Source organism: Chiloscyllium punctatum, chromosome 36 (assembly GCF_047496795.1).
Source record: "Chiloscyllium punctatum isolate Juve2018m chromosome 36, sChiPun1.3, whole genome shotgun sequence".
NCBI classification, from domain to species: Eukaryota; Metazoa; Chordata; class Chondrichthyes; order Orectolobiformes; family Hemiscylliidae; genus Chiloscyllium; species Chiloscyllium punctatum.
In genome coordinates this window covers 66288408-66314313 of record NC_092774.1, presented here as the reverse complement: position 1 = coordinate 66314313, position 25906 = coordinate 66288408, and the positions used below count along the sequence as shown (strand labels likewise).

The 25906-nt window shown below is 46.9% G+C and overlaps 1 protein-coding gene across 1 annotated transcript in view; it reads right to left on the bottom strand.

Moving 5' to 3' along the window:
• Positions 1 to 14665, bottom strand: part of LOC140460117 (uncharacterized) — a 46448-nt gene extending 31783 nt beyond the window's left edge. The window contains exons 1-3 of the mRNA XM_072554514.1: positions 14547 to 14665; positions 10285 to 11562; positions 2914 to 3772 (exon numbers count right to left, since the gene is read on the bottom strand). Coding sequence (XP_072410615.1) covers positions 2914 to 3772; positions 10285 to 11154 — 1729 coding nt within the window. The 5' untranslated portion in view covers positions 11155 to 11562; positions 14547 to 14665. The remainder of the gene's footprint in view (positions 1 to 2913; positions 3773 to 10284; positions 11563 to 14546) is intronic.
• Between the last annotated feature and the right edge of the window lie 11241 nt (positions 14666 to 25906).

Sequence of the window (25906 nt, the reverse complement as noted above, 5' to 3'; positions counted from 1 at the left end):
TGAGCCTTTTATACGTGTATCCAAGTCACTAATGTAGATTGTAAATAGTTGAGGTCCAAGGACCCAACCCTGTGGCACCTGACTAGTTACATCTTGCCATTCAGAAAAAAAAGCCATCAATTCGGACTGTCTGTCTTCTGCCCATCAGCCAGTTACCTATTCTCGTTGTCATGGAAAGGCTACCAACCTCAAAGACCCCTCCCACCCTGGGAATGATCTCCCGCACCATCTTCTGTCAGGCAGAAGATACAGAAGCTTGAACACATGTACCAACAGGTTCAAGAATAGCTTCTTCCCTGCTATTATTAGACTGCTGAATGCAGCTCTCCAATGTGAAATCGAATGTTGCTTCTGCGCACCTCCTGTGCAGCTGTAACTCTGTATGCCTCACTCTGTCTAAGCGCAGTATGACCTGCATGTCCTTGTTTGCTGGGATCTGACTGTACTGCTGATAAAACATTTTTGACTCTACTTAGGTACATAGCACAGTACAGGCCCTTTATCCTACTCTAAGATCAGACTGACCTACATACCATTTATTGTACTAACTTTCATGTACCTATCCAAGAGTCAATTAAAAGTCCCTAATGTTTCTGACTCTACTAACACTGTTGACAGTGCATTTCACACAGCCACCACTATCTGAGTAGAGAACCTACGCTGACATCTCCCAGAAACCTTCCTCCAATTACCTTAAAATTATGCCGAGAGTGTGATGCTGTAAAACCATAGCAGGTCAGGCAGCAGCCAAGGAGCAGGAGAATTGACATTTTGGGCTTGTGGGCTGGGGGTGCTGAGAGATAAATGGGAAGAGGGTGAGATTGGGGGAGAAGGTAGCTGTCAATGCCATAGGTAGATGAAGGTAGGTAGGTGTGTGTGAGAGGTGGGGTGGCAAGATGATAGGTCAGAGGGGGTTATGGTGCAGATAGATAGGAAAATATGATGGACAGGTCAGAAGGGGCAGCACCAAGTTGGAGGCTTGGGACTGGAATAAAGTGGGGGAGGTGAGGAAACTGTTGAAATCCACATTTGTCCTGTGTGGTTGCAGGGTCGCAAGGCAGAATGAGGTGTTCCTCCTCCAGGCATCGGGAAATAATGGTTTGGCGATGGATAGGTTGGAGAAGTGGGTGGAGCTGATGGATTGAAAAGTTGATGGAAAAGGTCAAGAGGGCGTACTGAGTTGAAGTCACGGGACTGGGATAAAGTGGGGTGGGGGTGTGTGGAAAATGATGTCTCGCATCTGCAGTCCTCATTTTCCCCTCCTTAAAATTATAGACACTTGTAAGGGGCATGGATAGAGTGAATACCCAAGGTCTTTCCCAAAGGTCCAGTACGAAAGGGGCATAGGTTGAAGGTGAGTGGGGAAAGATTAGATTACTTAGTGTGGAAACAGGCCCTTCGGCCCAACAAGTCCACACCGACCCGCCGAAGCGTAACCCACCCAGACCCATTCTCCTACATTTACCCCTTCACCTAACACTATAGGCAATTTCGCATGGCCAAATCACCTAACCTGCACATTTTTGGACTGTGGGAAGAAACCGGAGCAAACCCACGCAGACACGGGGAGAATGTGCAAACTCCACACAGCGAGTCGCCTGAGGCGGGAATTGAACCCGGGTCTCAGGCACTGTGAGGCAGTAGTGCTAACCACTGTGCCACCATGCCACCCACTTTTTTTTAAAGACCACCACAAACTCACTCCATTTTTTTTAAGATTAGAAAACCTGAGGGGCAACATTTTCACACAGAGGGTGGTGCGTGTATGGAATGAACTGCCAGCAGAAGTGGTGGAGGCTGGTACAATTGCAACATTTAAAAGGCAGCTGGATGGGGATATGAATAGGAAGGGTACAAATGAACATAGGCCAAATGCTGGCAAATGGGTCACTAGATTCATTTAAGATATGGACTGAAGGGTTTGTTTCCAGCTCTACAACTCTATGACATAGTTGAAACCAATTTCTCATAATGAGGAATAGGTCATTCACCCTTACAGCCTGACCTGAGCTGAGGCCTAACTGCACATATTCCAGTGCAATTTTCAGAAAGATTTCAGCAGCTCTTTTAAAAAATTGAAATGCGTTTAGACTTCAAGGATGTTTCTGAATATATCATTTTAGCTATTCTCAATTTTAAAGATAAGAGTTTCGAGCGAACACAGCCCACACCTCCCAGTGCTGCCAGTAACCTTTACAATGTTGATGAAACGATGCAGTACCTGTACTCCTTAAAAATTTACAATTTCTAACGATACCAGCTACTCATTCACTGCTCCATCTGATACACGACATTAGAAACTTAGTGCAGGAGGCTGGAAGAAATGAGCAGCTTTAAAACAAAAAAAAACATCTGTAGCTCAAAGCTTTCAATGAGTCTGAGCCCAGCAGTAAGTTCAGGTAATCTTTATTGTGACCCAACTTTGTTACAGCTTCAGATTCCCCCCCCAGCAAAAAGATGGAGAGAAAGTAGCTGCTTTTTAAACAGCTCAAGGTCAAAGCGCACACACTCCCCCTCCCCCCACCCCACCTCACTTTCTTTCCTATCGGTCAGCAAAGAGTTGTCCCTTCGTAATTGGATCCTTGGTACAGCCTTACCGTGTGGGGCTGGGAACGGGGGGAGTGGGAAGTGAAACAGACTGCTGAGAGTCTGGAGTCACGTGTAGGCCAGACCGGGTAAAGGATGCAGCTGGGACGACGGAGTGAATCCTTTCCCACAATGGCAGTTTCCTTCCCTAAAAAGGGCGTGAGTGAATCAGATTGGGGTTTTCTCTCCCCTCCCCTCCAACAGAAAATGGTTTCATCTTTAGATTCTGACCGTATTCTAATTCCACCATCTGCCGCGGTGGTATTCAAACCCAATAGATCCCAGAACTGGGTTGATAGTCCAGTCGATAACGACACTCGCTTTGTCAGTCCCCCTGCGATGGCACGTGAAATCGCTGGTGGCACCGGAGGTGGGAGGAGCGGGTGAAAGCCTTCCCACACTCAGGGCAGCTGAAGGGCCTCTCGCCCGTATGGACTCGCCGGTGAGTCAGCAGGGAGCAGGAATAGCTGAAGGCCTTCCCACACTCAGGGCAGCTGAAGGGCTTCTCCCCTGTATGGACTCGCCGGTGGGTCAGCAGGGAGGAGGAATAGCTGAAGGACTTCCCACACTCAGGGCAGCTGAAGGGCTTCTCCCCCGTGTGGACCCGCTGGTGCCTCAGCAGAGAGTAGGAATAGCTGAAGGCCTTCCTACAATCAGGACAGCTGAAGGGCCTCTCCCCTGTGTGGACCTGCTGGTGGGTCAGCAAATTGGAGGAACGGCTGAAGGCCTTCCCGCACTCGGGGCAGCTGAAGGGAGTCTCCCCCGTGTGGACCCGCTGGTGCCTCAGCAGGGTGGAGGAATCGCTGAAGGCCTTCCCGCACTCGGGACAGCTGAAGGGCCTCTCTCCCGTATGGACACGCCGGTGGGTCAGTAGGGAGGATGAATCGCTGAAGGCCTTCCCACACTCAGGGCAGGTGAAAGGCCTCTCCCCCGTGTGGATCCGCTGGTGCCTAAGCAGGGCAGAGACCTGGGTAAAGCCCTTCCCGCACTTGGGACAGGAGAACGGCCTCTCCCCGGTGTGGATGCGCCTATGAATCTCCAGGTCAGACGGAGTACGGAAGCCTTTCCCACAGTTACCACACTTCCACGGTTTCTCCATGTCCAAAGCTTCAGCCACAAGCAAATGCGTGCCCTGCCCCTCACTGCTGTGAATTCCTCTTTCCAGGCCGTATAACAGTTTCAGGCTCCACACTCAGTGCGCAGCAACAGTAGGGTCTCTCATCCAGTCCCACTGATCATGAAAATGTACTGAAATAGGAACCAAAAAGCTTTGCTCCTTCTCACAGAATTGTAATCAAAAATTGTGGCTGTCCCAATCGATTGAGTGACTATCAGATATTGATGTGAAAGTGAGGACCGCAGACGCGGGAGAGTCAGTGTTGAAAAGTGCGGCGCTGGAAAAGCACAACAGGTCAGGCAGCATCCAAGGAGCAGGAGAGTCAACATTTCGGGCAAAAGGCCTTCATCTGTTCATTTTGAAACTTCTGCCTTCGGATCTTCAAATACTCTAGAAAAAGACATTTCAAAAGTGAACACTGTCAGTGCAGGGTAGAAATTCAGAACAAGCTATTCTACTTTCTGAGAGCATTCTTTTCTTTCGTTATTCCACAAAATTGAAAGCAACATCCTTCTCTCTTTCTTTCTTTCTCTCTCTCTCTCTCCCCTCCCCCTCCTCTGTTCTCACTCCGCTTTAAGTAATTCTCCTGAAGGTGCTGATTCAAGATCAGAACAGCAAAAACGTCAAGAAATATATATTGGATAACTCCACCTGAAAGTTAATATCTTTCACAACAGTGGGATGCTGCTGAGAGTGAGCAGGTCTGATTTTGGGAAGCAAAACAAAATGTGTCAATTCAGGATGAATCGGGAATGCATCTTGAGGAATAACCAGATACATCAAGGTATTAACACAGACACTAGAGAGAAACTGAACAGAAGAGACGTGGCAAACGTTAGTAGAAAGCCAGAGTCATTAAGATATACCGCACAGTAACAGACCTTTTGGTCCAAATCGTCTATGCTGACCAGATATTGTAAATCAATTTAGTCCCATTTGCCAGCACTTGGCCCATATCCCTTGGCCAATCCACCCTACCTTGCACATCCCTGGACACTATGTGTAAGTTAGCACGGCTAACCCACACAAACTTGCACCTCCTTGGGCATGATGGGTACTTTAACACGGCCAATCCACCCTCACCTGCACATCCCTGGGCACTATGCATAATTTAGCGTGATCAATCCACCCTAACCTGGGCAGTTAAAAATCACACAAACGCAGGTTATGGTCCAACAGGTTTATTTGGAAGAACAATCGTTCGGAGCACTGCTCCTTCATCAGGTGGTTGTGGAGAATAAGACCATAAGGCACAGAATTTATGGAAAGACATTTGTGTCCTGCCACTGAAATGATATATTGAACAAATCGGGATTGTTCAGTCTTTCATCTTTTAGAATGGATTGCAGGTATCATTAATATGTAAATCCCAGAACTTCCTGTAAGGCACCCTCTCAAGATAACATAAGGCTTTACAACAAAAGGTGGCATCTCAGCTCAGACAATGCATTAAAGGTATGAGGTCAGAGTTTGCCTGTATCTCAGTCTTGACTCAGACTGTTTCTATTTCCAAAGCAGGAATTTATAAAATATTATCTGGATTGACTGCCTGCATGAACTGCCAAGTCTCATCCACCAGCTGAAATGACTGGATAGGGAGGGCTTGATCCCCACTGTGCAATGAATTCCCACTTTCCACCAAAATCCCAAATGTCCACACTCACTCAGTTGCTCTCTCATAAATCAAGTATTTCATTGTAACTTCTTCTGCTCCCAGCCTCCAGTCTTCACAACCACACTTCTGCTTTCACCGAAGACAATTAGTCATACAGCACGGAAACAGACCCTTTGGTCAAACTCGTCTGTGCCAAACAGATATCCGAAATTAATCTAGTCCCATTTGCCAGCATGTGGATCTTATGGTTCTAAACCATTCCTATTCATGTACCCAACCAGATGCATTTTAAATATAATTGTACCAGCCCCACCACTTCCTCTGGCAGCTCATTCCATACATCCACAACCCTCTGCGTGAAAAGGTTGCACCTCAGGGCCCTTTTAAATCATTCCCCTCTCACCTCAAACATATGCCCTATAGTTTTGGACTCTCCTACCTTGGGGAAAAGACCTTGGATATTCACCCTATCCATGCCAGTTACAAACCTCTATAAGGCTGCCCCTCAGCCTCCGATGCTCCAGGGAAAATATCCTGGATCTACTCAGCCTTTCCCTGTAGGTCAAACCCTCCAAGTCTAGCAACATCCTCGCAAATCTTTTCCGACCCCTCTCAAAGTCTCACAAGTTCTTTCCGAAAGCAGGGAGACCAGAACTGGACGCACTACTCCAAAAGTTGCCTTACCAAGTTACAGCCACAACATGATCTCCCAATGCCTGTACACAATGCTCTGACCAATGAAGGAAAGCATAGCAAACACATTCTTCACTATCCTATCTACCTGCGTCTCCACTTCCGCCTGGGCAGCCTATAGCCCAGCGGACTCAACATTAAGTTCTCCAGTCTCAAATAACCTCACTTCCCATCTCTTCCCCCCCACCCCAACCACGACTCCCTTCTCAGCCCCTCCCCCTCATTTCCACTCCTCCTTGTCACTAACCAGATTTATTTCTCCCATTCACCAACCAGGTCAGACCTTTTACCTGTCCCCACTTCCACACCCTGCCCCCAGGACACCCTTTATCTGCACCCATCCCCAATCCTGAAGAAGGGTTACACCTGAAACGTCGACTTCTCCACCTCCTGATGCTACCTGGCTTCTTCTGTTCTTCCAGCCTCCTGCCTGTCTATTTTGCCAATTGCGACACAGACGTGGAGCAACGTTTCCAGAGTCTGTCCCCACCCCGATTCACTCCCTTTCCTTTCAGTTGCTGCAAGTCAACAACTGAACCCCAGAATGAAAAAAACATGGAAAAGGTGGTGAGAAAAGAGAGTGCCGTACTCACAGATGTTGGACAGAGGAAGGAGATTACAGTCTGGGGTGAAGCTCAATCTTCATTCAGAGAAACTGGAGCAGCAGCATCTTCAGAAACTCATGGTCCAACTTCCGCATTCAGACAATGGGGTGTCTCTGATTAGCAGGAGGACTAGTCTCCTTCCGGTCCTCCAGTACTCCCTATTGGTCAATCAAAAGAAGATTGCGCGCCTTTTTGTGCGGACTGCGATGAGCATGCCCAGTGTTTTGCTGACACCCGGCGAGCATGCGCACGACATTACTGACACCGTCAATCATGCGCTGTATACTCTATCGGGATGCTGGTGTTACTGACAGATTTTAAGTGTCCAAATGCCAATAGGAAAAAAATGTGTAGAGCCACAATATTTTTTCTCCGTGGTTCGACATTTGATTGGTTTTGCATTTTGTCTCGCTGTTTAACTTTTGTCTTCTCTGCTTGTTGAGAGAGTCTCCCCGTGAGCTAACTTTGGGCAGCGCTTTAACCAGTTACACAGACTGAAGAAACATTACACTATTCGCAGGAGGGAGTGACTGTACACGTTTCCTGAGTGTGATCCCAGTTTCAATTGTTCATCGGAAACACAGAACCAAAAGGACACCAGAACTGCGGAGAATTTGGGGAAATGTGGGGACTGAGGGAAGGGATTCCATTCCCTGGGGGCACTGGAGGTTCATCAGCTCATTCGCAGTGCGGACAGGCCGTTCTTCAAAAAATTATTACAACATTATTTCCCATTGACAAAAACACATTCACGCTCCTGATTATCTTGAACTTATACAAGTGCTCTGTCATAATATCTTTGATAATAGCTTTGAACATTTTCCCCATTACATATGTTAAGTTAAATGGTCTCCCTTTTTGAAGAAAGGATTTGTCCAATCTAAAAAAAACCACCCCTGAAACTAATGAGGTTTGGAAAATTAAAACCAATACATTAACTATTACGGGGAGAAATGCGGGGAAGTGGAGTTGAAATGCCTATTAGCCATGATTGAATGGCGGAGTGGACTCGATGGGCCGAATGGCCTTACTTCCACTCCGATGTCTTATGGTCTTATTTCACGCCCTAATTTCTCTTTAAGAGTCTAGGATGAATTCCTTCAAATACCCGGGACTTATCAGCTTGTAGTTCCAACAGTTTACTCAGTTGGTGATTGTAATTTTCTTCAGTTCCTCCCTCCCTTTCAATTCCTGATTTACAGCTAGTTCTAGGGTGTTACTTGTATCCTCTCAAGTGAAGTCAGATTCAAACTCTTTTCAATTCATCTGCCATCTCTTTATCCTCCGTTACTAAATCCCCAGACTCATTTTCTGCAGAACCAACACTTATTTTGTTAACTATTTTTAAGAAAAGCTGACAAAACTTTCCACCATTTTTAAGCTAACTTTCTAACCCTAAATTGCCGTGCGACTGCCTGCATTATTTCTGATTTTTTGCCATAGCTCTCAACTCTAGCACCAACTTGTCTGCGTATTCTATTGAACTGACCTTGATTAAGTGTTGCAAAACACACAAGGGCAAATCTTTCCTCTCCAGAAAGTCTTAGTACTTGACACGATAAAATTCACTTTGAAATATTGTTCATCCAAATTTTACCAAGCACATACTACAGATTCAACATCCCACAATCACACCCAGTTTTGTTATGATCTTTAATTCTGAAGAGAAATTTGAATACCCAGTGATTAACTGGAAGAACTCTCCATTAAGATTTCACATTTTTAAACAAATAAAAATTACCCATTAACTGGTGTAACTGAGCAGAATGGGATGTATGGCCTTAAATTGTAAATCTAGTTTTCTTTACATCCCTGCAAGAGTTCCCACGAATCTTTACAAGAGTCTTGATAGTTCATTCACTTGCTGGGAATAGTCCAATGGATACAACATCTCTCGAGGATTCATTTAAATCCTTCTCAGGATTCCAAATATTCCTGGTAATTGTATGTGGGAAAAGATCTGCCATCCTGGCAACCCACAATAGGCCCACAAAAGCAAAATTGGGCAAACTGTACCAAAACACCCAGAATGCCTTAGCAGGGACCAAGCAGGCTGACAAGTGAAACTAGACAGCACTTGCAGACAAGGGAATACCTGTACACCTCAAGTACCCACTAACAATGACAGAATACCTCAGCTATCCCAAAGTCCTGAGGACAGTTTCACAACCCAGCAGTATCAAAGCCACACAAAGGACAGGTCAGACAGAGAGGCACCAGCAAGAGCATTGCTCCCAGAACAGGACAATGGAAGCACCTCACCGTTTCAGAGGAGACATTAGCACCTACGCAAACAGACACACGTACTCTCATGCACACACACTCTCTCATGCATGCACACACAGGTCTATGGGGTGAATGTGCATTTGCAGATACATTCAATTTTGATCAAAAAGCACACAACCTGCAGGCAGTTGATACATGTAATATTTGTAAATTCCTACTTTGGAAATAGAACCAGTCTGATTCAAGATTGGGATACAGACAGACTCAAACCTCACACATTTCATTGTTGTCTGAACTGAGATGAAACCTATTTATATAAAACCTTAAGTCATCTCGAGAATCTGACTTCAAAGACTTTCTGGGATTTACACATTAATGAACTAAAACTTGCAACCTATTCTAAAAGACAAAAGACTTCACAACAATCTAGGTTTGTTCAATCTATCCGATCAGTTGCACTATACTGTGATCTTTTGCTATAAATTCTGTCTTATGATCCTGCTCCACAGCTTCCTGATGAAGGAGCAGCGCTCCGAAAGCTAGTGGTTCCAAATAAACCACGTTAACCTGATGTGTGATTTTTGAACTTGATCCAACCCAGTCCATCTCTGGCTCCTCCATATCATTTCGAGTGAAGGCAGCCCCCACCTCCCGGTGCTGCCAGGAAACTTTACAATGCTGAGGGAATGATGCAGGACCTGCACTCATGGAAAATTTACAATTTCTAACGATACTAGCTCCTCATTCACTGCTCCATCTGATACATGACATTGGAAACTTAGTGCAGGAAGCTGAAAGAAATGAGCAGCTTTAAAACAAAAACCTCTTGGAGCTCAAAGCTTTCAATGAAAGTCTGAGCCCAGTGGTAAGTTCAGGTAATCTTTATCAAGACCCAACTTTATTACAGCTTCAGATCCCCCCAGCAAAAAGGCGTAGAAAAAGTAGCTTTTTTTTAAAAAAACAGCTCAAGGTCAAAGAGTACACAGTCCCCCCCACCCCCAACTTTCTTTACTATTCGTCAGCACCAAGTTATCCCTTTGGAATTGGATCCTTGGTACAGCCTTAACCCGGAGGAAGTATTGCCTCACTCAGCAGTTTCAACCCAGACCCTGTATCCAAGTAAGTTTCTCCCTGTTCATTTCTGCAGGTGGGGGTGTCAACCACACTGCTGTGGGTTTGGAGTCACATGTAGGCCAGCTCGGGTAAAGGATGGGACGACTGAATGAACCCTTTCCCACACGGCAGTTTCCTTTCCTAAAAAGGACATGAGTGAATCAGATGGGGGTTCTCATGCCCCCGCCCCCAAAAATGGTTTCAGCGTTAGATTCCAAACTCCAGACTTCTGACCGAATTCCAATTCCGCCATCTGCCACGTCAGGATTCAAACCCAGGGGTCCAGTCAATAATGGGACTCTGCCATTGCTCCTTCAATCCCCCTGTCATGGCATGTGAACTCGCTGGTGCCTCTGCAGGTGGGAAGAGCGGGTGAATCCCTTCCCACACTGAGAGCAGGTGAATGGCCACTCCCCAGTGTGGACCCGCTGGTGGGCCAGCAGGGTGGAGGCCTGTGTAAAGCCCTTCCCACACTCAGGGCAGCTGAAGGGTCTCTCCCCTGTGTGGACCCGCTGGTGCTTCAGTCTGTCGGACGAATTGCTGAAGGCTTTCCCGCACTCGGGGCAGGTGAAGGGCCTCTCCCTGGTGTGGACTCGCCGGTGGGTCAGCAAGGTGGAGGCGTGGGTAAAGCCCTTCCCACACTCGGGGCAGCTGAAGGGCTTCTCCCCCGTATGGACCCGCTGGTGCTTTAGCCTGTCGGAGGAATTGCTGAAGGCTTTCCCGCACTCGGGGCAGCTGAAGGGCCTCTCCCCCGTGTGGACCCGCTGATGCCTCAGCCGGGCGGAGGAATTGCTAAATACCTTCCCACACTCAGGGCAGCTGAAGGGCCTCTCCCCAGTGTGTACCCGCTGATGCCTCAGCAGGGCTGAGGAATTGCTGAAGGCCTTCCTGCACTTGGTGCAAAGGAACGGCCTTTCCCCGGTGTGGACCAGCTGGTGGGTCAGCAGACTGGAGGCCTGGGTAAAGCCCTTCCCGCATTTGGGACAGCTGAAGGGTCTCTCCCCTGTGTGGACCCGTTGGTGCTTCAGCAGGTCAGAGGAATTGCTGAAGGCCTTACCGCACTCTGTGCAGGGGAACGGCCTCTCCCCGGTGTGAGTGCGCCGATGAGTCTCCAGGGCAGACGGGAAATGGAAACTTTTCCCACAGTCACCACACTGACATGGTTTCTCTACGGGACAGGATCCCTCAGGTTTCTCCATGGCCAAAACTTCAGCTGCGCACAAACATGTGTAGAGCCCCTCCCTGCCTTGGATTCCTCTTTCCAGGTCATATAACTATTTCTGGCTCCACACTCAGTGCACTGCAACCATACGGTCTCTCATCCAGTCCCACTGATTCTGAAAACATATAGAAGCAGGAACCAAAAAGCTTTGCTCCTTCTCACAGAATCACAGTCGAAAATTGTTGTGTTCCCAATGGATTGAGTGACTGTCAGACATTGACATCAAAGTGAGGACTGCAGACACTGGACATTCAGTGTTGAAAGGTGCGGTGCTGGAAAAGCACAGCAGGTCAGGCAGCATCCGAAGAGCAGGAGAGTCGATGTTTCAAGCATAAGGCCTTCATCTGTTGATTTTGAAACTTCTGTCTTCAGATCTTCAAATACTCTGTTAAAAAAAATTACAAAAGTCAGCACTGTCAGTCCAGGGTAGAAATTCAGAACAAGCAACTCTACTTTCTGCAGAACATTCTTTTCTTTTGTTATTCCACAAAATTGAAAGCATCATCCCACTCTCACTCTCACTCCCCCTTCTGTTCTCATTCCACTCTAATTCTCCTGAAGATGCTGATTCAGGATCTTACAGGGGCAGAAAAGCAAAAATGTCAAGACTGACATCTCTCTGAATTTTGGATAGCTCCACCTGAAAGTTAGTTTCTTTCCCAACACTGGAATACTGCTGAGAGTGAGCAGATCTGATTTTGGGAAGCAAAAACTGTCAATTCAGGGTGAACCTGCAATGCAGCTTCTTGACGAACAATGAGACATGAAATGGTTAACGTCCCCAGGAAGGGGGAGAAAACGAGACATCAAGGTATTGACACCGACACCAGAGAGAAAGTGAACATGCCGACCAGATATCCAGAATCAATCTAGGCCTATTTGCCAGCACTTGGCCTATACTCCTATAACCCCTTCCTATTCATATACCCATCCAGATGCCTTTTAAATGTTGTGATTGTACCAGCCCCCACCACTTCCTCTAGCAGCTTGTTCCTTACACACACCACCCTCTGAATGAAAAAGTTGCCCCTTATGTCCCTTTTAAACCTTCCCTTCCCCACCCCACCCTTAACCTATTACCCTTACATTCTGGAGTATCCCATCTCAAGGAAAAGACCTTGACTATTTACCCTATCCATGCCTCTCATGATTTTATCAACTTCAGCCTCCAGCGTGCAAGGGGAAACAGCCCCAGTCTGCTTGGCCTCTCCCTATCACTCAAACCCTCCAACCCTGGCAACATCCTTGTAAATTCTTTCTGAACCCTTTCAAGTTTCACAACATCCTTCTGATAGGACTGAGACCAGAACAGCACACAACATTCCAAAAGTGGCTATGGTTCTGCTGAACAATGGCAATTTAATTCCAAAATATTAATTTCTTCGTGAGAAGGGAATAATTGGAATTGTAGCTGTAAGAGGTCTCTTGCAGAAGAGTGAAGAACCAAGTGAGAGAACTTTCCATTAAAATGGAGAGGAACAGAGGTGATTCTGAGATTGGGGAATTATATCTAAAGCAAGGAAATTACAATGGCAGAGGCACAAACAGGCCACAATAAATGAGGTAACACGATTGAAAGAAATGACAAACATTTAAAGAGCACCTGGAGGAACTGCAACAGTTGTCCATTCCTGTCTGAAAAAATAAAACACAGAAGGTGGCACAGCCACGGCTAACAAGGGACATGATGGATAGGACGAGATCCAAAGAAGTGGCGTACAAATTGGCTAAAAATAAAGTACCAGATCTGAAGACTGCGAGCAGTTCAGGTTTCAACAAAAGGATTGATCAAAAGGGGACAATGGGTATGTGAAGATAAAAAAAAGATTAGAGAAAACAATAAGAACTAGAACAGGCAAAGTTCTCATGTGGAACAAAGTGATGGCAGACCAATTAACCACATATGTTGCTTCTATCATCACAAAGGAGGACACAGGTAACATCCCCAAAATATTGGGGAACACATGGTCCACTGAGAGCAGAACTGAAGGAAATGAGTACTTGTGGGGAAATGGTGTTGGGGCAATTGATGGGATTAAAAGTTTACAAATCCCGGTGCTGGTAACCCACACCCCAAACTATGGTCCGAGGTCATGCAATTGGCAAATCTTGGGCTGATCTTAGCAGAACTATTTAATGGTAAGGTCCTACGGAGTGTTGCTGAACAAAGTGACCTTGGAGTGCAGGTTCATAGCTCCTTGAAAGTAGAGTTGCAGATAGATAGGATAGTAAAGAAGGTGTTTGGTATGCTTTCCTTTATCGGTCAGAGTACTGAGTACAGGAGTTGGGAGGTATTGTTTGCGGCTGTACATGACATTTGTTGGGTCAATTTTGGAATATTGCATGCAATTCTGGTCTCCTTCCTATCAGAAGGATGTATGAACCTTGAAAGGGTTCAGAAAAGATTTACAAGGATGATGCCAGGGTTGAGGGATTTGAGCTATAGGGAGAAGTTAAACAAACAGTCAGGCGGTTTTCCGTGGAGAGTCGAACACTGACGGGTGACTTTATAAACGTTTATAAAATGATGAGGTGCACGGATAGAATAAATAGACAAAGTCTTCTCTCTGGGGTGGGGGAGTTGATAACTACAGAACATTGGATTAGGATGAGAGGGAAAAGATTTAAAGGAGACCTAAGGGGCAACATTTTCATGCAGAGAGTGGTAAGTGTATGCAATGAGCTGCTGGAGGATGTGGAGGAGGCTAGTGTAATTCCAACATTTAAAAGGCATCTGGATGGGTATATGAATAGGAAGAGTTCGGAGGGATATGGGCCAGTGCTGGCTCAAGTTAACCCTCCTCCTGTATTGAATTTCCAATCTATCTTCATCATGTCTTTCCTCCACTCCTGGCGTTCTCTTTTCCCAGTCTACAAACTGAAAATAACATCAACACATCAATGCTCTCCTGGTCACTGCGATCTTGGAAGAACCCAGTTTCTGTTCCAGCACCACAAATGATCAGATTCATTCACCTCAAATTCACAGTCCGCCTTCGTGTCATTCTAGATCTCTCCTTCTCTCTCCCACTCCCTTTTCCTGTCTGAAGGACACACAGACCAAGCTCAGGGACAGGTCTCTGAGTGAAATGAGGAAATTCTAGTTGAATGACACCAACTGTCATTTCTCTCCCGGAAATGACGGCTGATGGTGCCCTCACCAAGATGGCCGCCCGCGCTCCCCGCCCCAAGTCAACATGTGCCTTATCCTTACAATGATGGCGCCCTGTTGCCCGGGCAACACGAGAGCTCCTTCGCCGGTGAAGTGGGCCTGGGGAGGTTTTATTCGCGGCCTCAGGCCTCCCCCGAGGAGTTTATAAACTCCCCAGTCTCCCTCCTCCCGCGGTTTCCAATCCTACCCTGTCTCACCCTGTTCTGAAGAAGGATCACTGGACCCGAAACACCTCCTCGATTTCTCTCGACAGGCGCTGCCGGACCTGCTCAGCTTTTCCAGCGATTTCTGTTCTTATTCCTTCAGCCGCCGGCGCCATTTCGCTCACACTCACCGCACGCATGCGCACTGCCAGGACCTCATAGAGAGGTTTCTCGAACGCATGGGATTGTGGGAATTGAAGGCGCCATGAATGTCATGAAATCCAGTATCCCATATGCCTTCTTAATTGTCCTATTCATGTGTTAATGAAGTACACGTCAGGGGCAAATCTTTCAGCGATTTTAGATTTATGCATTGAGTGGAACACTACAGGTGTTTAACTCTAAACTCTAGTTCCAATTCAGTGTCAGTATAATCGCTCTTTATCTGTTCTCAAATAAGCACCGAATCAATGCTCTCCATCTGACCCTTCTTAACGTTGATTTTCTTTATTTTGCAGATTCCAACCCGCTGTTTCAATAATTTATTAAAATCTACTTCTGGTACATGGGCATTGCTGGCTGGCCAGCATTTGCTTCCCCTTGAGAATGTGATGGTGAGCTGCCTTCTTAAACCTTTGCAGTCCACATCCTGTACGGTGACCCACAATGTCTTGAGGGAAGGAATTCCAGGATTTGGACCAGTGACACTGAAGGAACAGTAATACATTTCCAAGTCAAGATGGTGAGTGGCTTGGAGGGGTACTTGCAAGAGGTTGTGTTCCCATGTATCCTGGTCCTTCTAGATGGAAGTGGTTGTTAGTTTGAAAGGCAATTTGTAAGGTGCTTTGGTAAACTTTTGCAGTGTGTCTTGTAGATACTGCACACTACTGCTTCTGAACAGTGGAATATGGTACCACTCAAGCAGGCAACATTGACCTGGATGGTATGAAGCGTTTCAAATACAGTTGAAGCTGCAACCCCATCCAAGCTAGTGGGGAGTATTCCATTACACTGCTGACTTGTGGCTTGTAGAAGTTGGAACACGTTTTGGAGTGTCAGGAGGTGAGTTACTCACTGCAGTATTTCTGGTCTCTGACCTGTTCTTGTAGCCACTGTGTATATATGGTTCATCTAGTTGAGTTTCTGATCAATGGTAAACCCCAAGGATGTTGATCGTGGGGCATTTAGTGACAGTAACATTGTTTATATCACAGGTCAGTGGTCAGATTATCTCTTTTGAGGATGAGTCATTGTGTGACATTTGCGTGGCATTCATGTTACTTGCCACTCATCAGCCCATTGTATATGGTTAAGATCTTGTAGCATTTCAAACTGAACTGCTTCAGTTTATGAGGAGTTGTTTATGGTGCTGAACATCTGCAATTATTGCAACATCTACACTTCTGAACTTATGATGGAGGAAGGTCATTGATGAAGATGGTTTGGCCTATGAACTCCTGCAGAGATGTCCTGAAGCCGAGATGACTGACCTCCACAAACCATAGCCATCTTTCCATGTGCTAGATATGACTTAACAATTAAGACATACAAAACTAATTGAAGGAATAGGTATGAGACAACCCTCTTCAGGGTGTCTCCAGTGCAGGTTTTTCTGTTCTCGAAACAATCTGATAAATGTTGACATTCATCAGCCTTTTGATCTTGGCAGTTTCCTTTCTCTCCAACATTTGTTTCACATTAGCAAGTTGAATTCTTCTGCAATTTTCAGGAAAATGTTTTACAGAAGGTAATATTCTTAATATCTGTGAAATGTTCCCTGGGAAAACTGTCTATAGTCCACCAGTTGGAGGAAATTTCTCTGAAAAGATTTGTCAAATGCCCTGCTTCCACAAGACCCAGTGTTCCCAAAGTTGAAGTACTTTTAACAGCCCTATTGTACTTTCCAGAATTCCCATGATAGGAGACATGTGCCACTTATACCCACCACAAATCTCCTACAACTGGGTGCACTACAAAAGTCCAGCAGGAAGATTATCAGTAAAAAGGTCTGGTTTCAATCATAGAGTTATAGATATCTAGAGACACACTGCACGGAAACAGACCCTTTGGTTGAACTCATCCATGCTGACCAGATGTCCCAAGCTGACCCAGTCCCAAGTTCCAGCCATTGGCCCATATCCCCCCCACCACTTCCCTGGCAGCTTGTTACACATGCACACACACACACCACCCTCTGCATAACAAGATTGTCCTTGAGGTCACTTATTCCCTTCTTGCTACCCACAGCACCTCCTTTCTGCTCCCCCCCCCTCAGCACCCCCTGTCCATCCACAGCTCCTCCTGTCCATTTCCACCCTGCCACCCACAGTGCCCCATGTGCATTTCCCTCTCCCCGCCCTCTGACCCCATCTATCCTCCCTCTCTCCCCTCACCCTCCTCTCTCCATCTCTCTGTTCCCTGTCTATTCTCTCTCTCCAACTCTCTGCTGCCCATTCTTCCACTGCCCCCACCCTCTCCTTGCCACTCATTCTCTCTCTCCGCCCATCCTCTGCCCCCGTCCATTCTCTGTCTCTCCTCACATTCTGCACCCAGCCATTCTCTCTCCTGCCCCCCCCCAACACTCTACCCCCACATTCTCCCTCTCAGACCCTTCCCCCCATTCTCTGGGTCCCCCACGCTCTGCCCTGCAGGCCTTTCTCTCCCCCCCAAGTCCTTCTCCTCTCCCTCACCCTCTGCTCCCCCGTCCATTCTCTCTCTCTCTTCTCCACAGCTCCACCGAGCTCCCATCCATTCTCTCTATTCTCCCAGCCCCCGTACATTCTCTTTCTGTTCTCCCCAGCCCCACCCTCTAGCCCCCATCAATGAGAGGAAGGAATCTGGTTGATGGCAGGGAGGAGGAGGAGCTAGAAAGATAGGGAGCTTATTTGAAATTGAGTTCCCCAATGTTGAGTCCTCCCAACTCTACGCAGCCTGGGCGGAAGATGAGATGTTGTTCCTCCAATTTGCAGTTTGATTCATTGTGGTAAGGGAGGAGGCCAAAGCTGGTTATGTCAGAAAGGGAGTGGGAAGGGGAATTAAAATGGCTGGTGACTGGGAGGTCCGGTCGGCCTCTGCGGGCCCAGGCACGATGCTGTTCTCCAAGTCTCCCAGATGTAGAGAAATCCACAATTGGCAAACACATGGCAAATGCAGTACCACAATGTAAAATTATAGCCTCTGCTGTGAAAAAAAAAAGCAGAAAGGAGGTGTATTGTTTCTATGGTGATGTATTGGGATGTGGAGAAAGTGAGGACTGCAGATGCTGGAGATCAGAGTCGAAAAGTGTGGCACTGGAAAAGCACAGCAGGACAGGCAGCATTCAAGGAGTAGGAGAGTTGACGTTTTGGGCATGAGCCCTTCACCAGGAATGATGTGTGAATGTAATTGAAACCAGTCAATACCAGTTGTCAGACAGGGGCAGCAAGCAATCAGCAAGACAAGTGGTATTTTAACAAGAGGAATTGAGTTCAGAAGTGGGATGTCTTCCTGCAGTTAGGGGGTCATTGAATGTATTCAAGGCTGAGTTTGTCTGATTTTTGAACAACAAATGGGGGATGTTTATGGGGGAAGGCAAGGAAATGGTTTGAGAACAGTTTCAGTCCAACTAGTCCATGCTGACTCTGTTTTCAAACTAAATTAGTCCCAGCTGCCTGTGTTTGGCCCATATCCCTCCAAACATTTCCTATTCATGGACTTGTCCAAATTTCTTTAAAACGTTGTTACGGTACCTGCATCCTTCCTCTGGACATTTATTCCACACACAAACCACGCTCTGTGTTTTTTTTAAAACAAACTGGTGCCACTCATGTCTTTTTAAAATCTTTCTCCACTCACTGTCAAACTTTGCTCCCTAATCTTGAAACCACCCTAGAGAAAGAAGACCCGCCGTTCACCTCATCTATATCCTTCATGATTTTATAAACCTCTATAAGGTCACCTCGCAGCCTGCTGTGCTCCAGTGAAAAAGTCCCAGCCTATCCACTTAGATGTAGTTAGATTCATATCCAGTTATGATCTGTTCAATGCTTATCCAGGCTCAAAAAACCAAATGGCCGACTTCTGTTCCCAGTTCTCACTCTGTGTCCAGGACAGCAAGAGACTATAAGACATAGGAGCAGAGAGTAGGCCATTCAGCCCATCAAGCCTGCTCATACCATTCAATTGTGGCTCATAGGTTTCTCAATCCCATTCTCTTGCTTTCTCTCCATAACCCTCGATCCCCTTGGTACTCAAGAACATATGTCTCAGTCTTAAATATACTCAGTGACCTAGCCTCTGCAACCTTCTGTGGCAATGAATTCCATAGATTCACCACTATCTGGCTGAAGAGTTTTATGTTTATCTATGTTCTAAAAGGCCTTCTCTTTACTCTGAAGCTGTGCCCTCGGGTCCGAGTCTCTCCTACCAACGGAAACATCTTCCCAACGTCCACTGTATCCAGGCCATTCAGTATTCTCTGTGTTTCAATTAGATCTCTCCTGAGTGTGGGCCTGTTAGTCAGCATGAAGCAGACCCTTCAGGATGAGGTACAGCAGGGATTAGGTTCAGCAAACGGAAAGAGAGTATGTGGGATGGAGATTCTCAGCTTCTAGGGAATAAGAGAGTTCATTATAAATTAGATTTATTCAGGTGGGCCAATGGGCCGAGGAGTGGCAGATGGAGTTTAATTTAGAGAAATGAGAGGTGCTGCATTTTGCAGCTGTATAAGACATTGTTTAGGCCACTTTTGGAATACTGTGTTCAGTTCTGGTCTCCCCCTGCTATAGCAAAGTGGTTGTGAAACTTTGGAATTGGTTGGAGAAGATATACAAGGCTGTTGCCATGCTTGTGATCTATAGTGAGAGGCTGAAGAGGCCAGGGATATTTTCCCTGGAGAATTGGAGACTATGGGGTGATCTTATAGATGTTTATGAGGGGCATGGATAGGGTTAATACCCAAGCACTTTTCCCCAGGGTAGGGGAGTCCATATCTAGAGGGCATATGTTTGAGATGAGAGGGGAATGTTTTAAAAGGGACGTGACCGGCAAGGTTTTCGTGCAGAGGATGGTGCACGTATGTAACAAACTACCAGATAATGACAACATTTAAAAGGCGTCTGGATAGGTACATGAATAGGAAGGATTTAGAGGGATATGGGCCAAATGCGACTAGGTTAATTTAGAATATTTGGTTGGCATGACAAGCTGGGCCGAAGGGTCTGTTTCCATGCTTTATAAATCTAATCAGCTTTGCTGAAAGCAGTAGAGTCAAAGCACTTTCAGAGCAGCTTTCAAAGATGTTTTGCCCTTACTGGGAGCAATAGACAATAGGTGCAGGAGTAGGCCATTCTGTCCTTTGAGCCTGCACCATCTTTCAATATGATCATGGCTGATCATCCTTAATCAGTATCCTGTTCCTGTCTTAGCTCCATAAACCTTGATTCCACTATCCTTGAGAGCTCTATCCAACTCTTTCTTAAATGAATCCAGAGACTGGGCCTCCGCTGCCCTCTGGGGCAGAGCATTCCACACAGTCACCACTCTCTGGATGAAGAAGTTTCTCCTCATCTCTGTACTAAATGGTCTACCCCGTATTTTTAAGCTGGGTCCTCTGGTTCGGCACTCCCCCATCAGCGGAAACATGTTTCCTGCCTCCAAAGTGTCCAATCCTTTAATAGTCTTATATGTCTCAATCAGATCCCTTCTAAACTCAAGGGTATACAAGCCCAGTTGCTCCAATCTTTCAGCATAAGGTAGTCCCGCCATTCAAGGAATTGACCTCGTGAACCTATGCTGCACTCCCTCAATAGTCAGAATGTCTTTCCTCAAATTTGGAGACCAGAACTGCACACAGTACTGCACGTGTGGTCTCACCAGGGCCTTGTACAGCTGCAGAAGCACTTCTTTGCTTCGAGACTCAATTCCTCTTGTTATGAAGGCCAGCATGCTATTAGCCTTCTTCACTACCTGCTGTACCTGCATGCTTGCCTTCATTGACTGGTGTACAAGAACACCCAGATCTCTTTGTACTGCCCCTTTACATAAATTGATTCCATTTAGATAGTAATCTGCCTTACTGTTCTTGCCACCAAAGTGGTTAACCATACATTTATCCACATTAAACTGCATCTGCCATGCATCTGACCACTCACCTAACCTGTCCAGGTCCCCCTGCAATCTCCTAACATCCTCCTCACAATTCACCCTGCCACCCAGCTTGGATCATCAGCAAATTTGCTAATGTTATTACTCATACCATCTTCTATATCATTAATATATATTGTAAAAAACTGCAGTCCCAGCACTGATCGCTGCGGTACCCCACTGGTCACTGCCTGCCATTCCGAAATGGAGCCATTTATCACTACTCTTTGTGTTCCTGTCAGCCAACCAACTAACTTCCAATCCAAGTTAGTACTTTTCCCTCAATAGCATGTGCCCTAATGTTGCTCACTAACCTCCTATGTGGGACTTTATCAAAAGCTTTCTGAAAGTCCAGGTACACTACATCTACTGGATCTCCCTCATCCATCTTCAGAGTTACATCCTCAAAAAATTCCAGAAGATTAGTCAAGCATGACTTCCCCTTCATAAATCCATGCTGTCTCTGACCTATCCTGTTACTCCTATCCAGATGTGTCGTAATTTCATCCCCTATAATAGACTCCAGCATCTTTCCCACCACTGAGGTCAGACTAACTGGTCTATAATTTCCTGTTTTCTCTCTCCCACCTTTCTTAAAAAGTGGCACAACATTAGCCACCCTCCAATCCACAGGAACTGATCCTGAATCTATCGAACTCTGGAATATAATCACCAATGCATCCACGATTTCTGGAGCCACCTCCTTCAGTACCCTGGGATGTAGACCATCAGGCCCCGCTGACTTATCAACCTTCAGACCTAACAGTCTCTCCAACTCCAATTCCTGGCAAATATAAATTCCCTTAAGTTCAGGTCCTTCAGCCACTGTTACTTCAGGGAGATTACTTGTGTCTTCCCCAGTGAACACAGATCTGAAGTACCAATTCAATTCTTCTGCCAGTTCTTTGTTCCCCGTAATATATTCCCCTTTCTTCAAGGGCCCAATATTAGTCTTAACCATTTTTTTGCCTTTCAAATACCTAAAAAAAGCTTTTACTATCCTCCTTTATATTTTTGGCCAGTTTACCTTCATACCTCATTTTTTCTCTGTGTATTTCCTTCTTAGTAATCCTCTGTTGTTCTTTAAAAGCTTCCCAGTTCTCCGTTTTCCCACTTATCTTTGCTATGTTATACTTTTTCTCCTTTAACTTTATATGTTTCTTAACTTCCTTCATCAGCCACGGCCACCCATGCCTCCTCCTAGGATCTTTCTTCCGTTTTGGAATGAACTGCTCCTGCATCTTCTGCATTATACACAGAAATATCTGCCATTGTTCCTCCACTGTCATCCCTGCCAAGGTATTGCACTATTGAACTTTGGCCAGCTCCTCCCTCATAGCTCCATGGTTCCCTTTATTCAACAGAAATACTGTCACTTCCGATTGTACTCTCTCCCTCTCAAATTGCAGATTGAAGCGTTTTGTATTATGGTCACTACTTCTCAAGGGCTCCTTCATTTCGAGGTCCCTGATCAATTCTGGTTCGTTGCACAGAACAAGTTACAGTGAAATCTTTAATTTGTGGGACAGCAACTGAGTGAATGAGTACATCCAGAATTTTAGTGGAAAGTGGGAATTCATTGCACTGTGGGGATGAAGTGCTTGAAGGTTTATCGGTAGTAAGAACAGTGTGCTGAATGGGGTGCTAAGTGAAGGGTTAGGTGGGTCCTTGTTTTAAACTGCTCATTTCTTTCAGCCTCCGACATTGTAGTTCCACTGCAGTACATCAGAAGGAGTGAATCAGTCACTGTTATCATTAGAAACCTGACGGTTTTCAGTACCTCAGGTATTACATTGTTTCCTGAGCATTTTAAAGTTTACTGACAGCAGCGGGGTTTGGGCTCTATTCACTGGAAACGATTAAGCAGACCGATAACACACATACGAGAGGGCAGAGTGGGACTTGTCTTTTGATTTGGTGGAAGGTGGGAGGTTCTGCGCGCTGTGATCCGGGGCAAACACGACTGCAAGAAATCATTCAATCTCTACAGTGTGGAAGTAGGCCATTCAACCCCTCTGAAGAGCATACCATCCAGACGCACGCCCACGAGCTTTCTGCCCTGTCTCGTAGTTTCTGCTGGTGGATGAGACTCTGCCATAAAATTAGGGGGAGTAGATTTAAGGTAGAGAAGAGGAGGAGCTGATTTTCCCGGAGAGGAGTTAATCTGTGAAGGGTGAGGGTGGATTGGCCATGTTAAATTGCCCCACATGGTCCAGAGATGTACAGATTAGGGTGGATTCACCATGTTAAATTACCCATAGTGCCCAGAGACGTGCAGGTGAGGTCTATTCGGGGGGTAAATATCGGGCAGGAGAGGAAAGGGAATGGAAGTGGGTGGGTTACCCTTCGGAGGGTCGGTGTGGTCTCATTGGGCCGGGTGACCTGCTTCTACATCGTGCGGATTCTCTGAAGGGAAAAGATTTTTGCAAACTGTGCAGAGCAGTGTGGGCCGTCAATCCGGAGCAGGCGCAGTGCGGAGCCGCCGTTCGCCCCGCCCCTTCCTCTCGTCACGCCCCGTCTCGTCGCCGTCGCTCGACACTTGCTCCTCCCACTGTCCCGGCCGCACTCCGCCTCCGTACCCGCCTCTCGCTCCACCCAGTCGACACGCCCCTGACCCCAATCGTCTCTCCCCCTATCGCTCCGCCCCCTCCCCGCTGTTCGCTCCGCCCCCTCCCGTCTCTCCCTCTACCGCATCGACCCATTGTTGACGTCACAACACGGAAGTGGCTCTGCTCGTTTCAGAGTAAAATCCTTTCGCTGGGCAACTCTTCAATCTAAGAGGGAGAAAATCTGTTCTCTGGTAGCAACTGGAGTGAATCCAGGGAGGGAGCAGACTCTGCAAACTCAGGTATGTGTCTTAATTGCCCGGGTGAGGAGGGACAGAAGGATAGGGTGGGGCTGTTTTCCCCAGCCCGCGCCAGAATCTTAGGGGTAACCTTATAGCCTTTTATAAAATCATAAGGAGCATGGATAGGGTAAATAGACATGGTGTTTTCCTTTGGGTGGGGGAGTCCAGAACGAGAGGGTGATTGGTTTAGGGTGGGGGCGTGGAGATTTAGAAGAGACCTAAGGAGGCAACTTTTTCACAAGGTTTGAGCGGGTGTGAATGTGTGTACGGAATGACCTGCCAGAGAAAGTAGTGGAGGCTGGTACAATTACAGCATTTAAAAGGCATCTGGACGGGTGTATCAAAACGAACGGTTCAGAGGGCCAGAGAACACGTGCTGGCAAATGTGACTAGATTAATTTAGGATATCTGGTCTGCACAGAATAGTTTTACTGAAATGCCTGTGTCTGTTTCTGTGTGTTTATCTCTATGATTCTGGCTATCCACTAACGTTTGCCACGTCTGTATGTTCAGTTTCTCTCTCTGGTGTCGGTGTTAATACCTTGAAGTCTCATTATGCTCCCCTTCCCGGGTTGTTCCTCAAGAAGCTGCATTGCAGGCTCATCCTGAATTGGCACACTTTATTTTGCTTTCGAAATCCGACCTGCTCACTCTCAGCATTTTGCCAATGACGTGAAAGATATTAACTTTCAGGTGGAGTTTCAGAGAGATAAACCTTGACGTTTTTGATTTTCTGCACCTGTAAAATCCTGAATCAGCACCTTCAGGAGAATTAGTTAAAGTGGAGTGAGAACAGAGAGAGAATGGGATGACGCTTTCAATTTTGTGGAATAATAAAAGAAAAGAATGTTCTGCAGAAAGCAGAACAGACAGTGATGGCTTTATATTCTCTTCTTACAGCATTTGAAGATCTGAAGACAAGTTTCAAAATTAACTGTAACGTCAACTCTCCTGCTCCTCGGATGCTGCCTGATCTGCTGTGCTTTTCCAGTGCCATACTTTTTGACAGTGACTCTCCAGAGTCAGCAGTCCACACTTTGGTGTCGATGTCTGACGGTCACTCAATCCATCAGGACCACAACGAGTTTTGACTGTGATTCTGTGAGAAGGAGCAAAGCTTTTTGGTTCCTGTTTGAGTACATTTCCTGTATCAGTGGGACTGGATGAGAGACCTACTGTTGCAGTGCACTGAGTGTGGAGCGTGTAACAGCTATACTGCCTGTTAAGAGGAAATCACGGTGCGAAGGGGCTCTACATGCGTTTGTGTGTGGCTGACGCTTCGGCCATGGAGAAATCTGAGGAATCCCGCCCTGTGGAGAAACCATGGAAGTGTGGTGACTGCGGGAAAGGCTTCTGTGTCCCATCTGCCCTGGAGACTCATCGGCGCAGTCACACCAGAGAGAGGCCCTTCAGCTGCCCTGAGTGTGGGAAGGGCTTTACCCAGGCCTCTGCCCTGCGGACTCACCAGCGGGTCCACACTGGGGGGAAGCCCTTCAGCTGCCCCGAGTGCAGGAAGGCCTTCAGCAATTCCACCACTCTGCTGACCCACTGGCAGATCCATATGGGGGAGAGGGCATTCCCCTGCACCGAGTGCGGGAAGGCCTTCAGCAATTCCTCCATCCTGCTGAGACACCAGAGGGTTCACACAGGGGAGTGGCCCTTCAGCTGCCCTGAGTGCAGGAAGGGGTTCAGCGATTCCTCCAATCTCCAGACCCACCAACGGATCCACACTGGGGAGAAGCCCTTCGGCTGCACAGAGTGTGGGAAGGCCTTCACCCACTCCTCCCACCTGCGGAGGCACCAACGAGTTCACGTGCCATCACAGGGTGATTGAAGGAGCAACAACTGGGTGCCATTAGGGACTGGACTATCAACCCAGTTCCAGGGACTCCTGTGTTTGAATCCAGCCGTGGCAGATCACGGAATTGGAATTCTGTCAGAAATCTGGAGTTCAGAATCTGATGATGAAACCGTTTTTAGGGTGGGGGCCCCATCTGATTCACGCATGCTCTTTTTAGGGAAGGAAACTGCCATTGTGGGAAAGGATTCATTCAGTCACCCAGCTGCATCCTTTACCTGGTCTATCCGACACGCGACTCCAGACCCACAGCTGTGTGGTTAACACTACACTGCCCAGCACCTCCCCTCTTCACCCCTGCCCTCCCCCCCCCCCCCCCCCCCCCACTCAGCCCCTGGCAGATGAGCAGGGAGAGACTTACTAGGAGACAGGGTATGGGTTGAAATTGCTGAGTGAGGCAATACCTCCTCCAGGTTACGGCTGTACCAAGGATCCAATTACAAAGGGACAACTCGGTGATGACCAATAGGAAAGAAAGTGAGGTGGGATGGTGGGGGGTGGGGGGTGTTCGGGTGGGGGTGAGGGTGAGGGTGAGGAGTGTGTGTGCTTTGACCCTGAGCTGTTTAAAATGCAGCTACTTTTTCT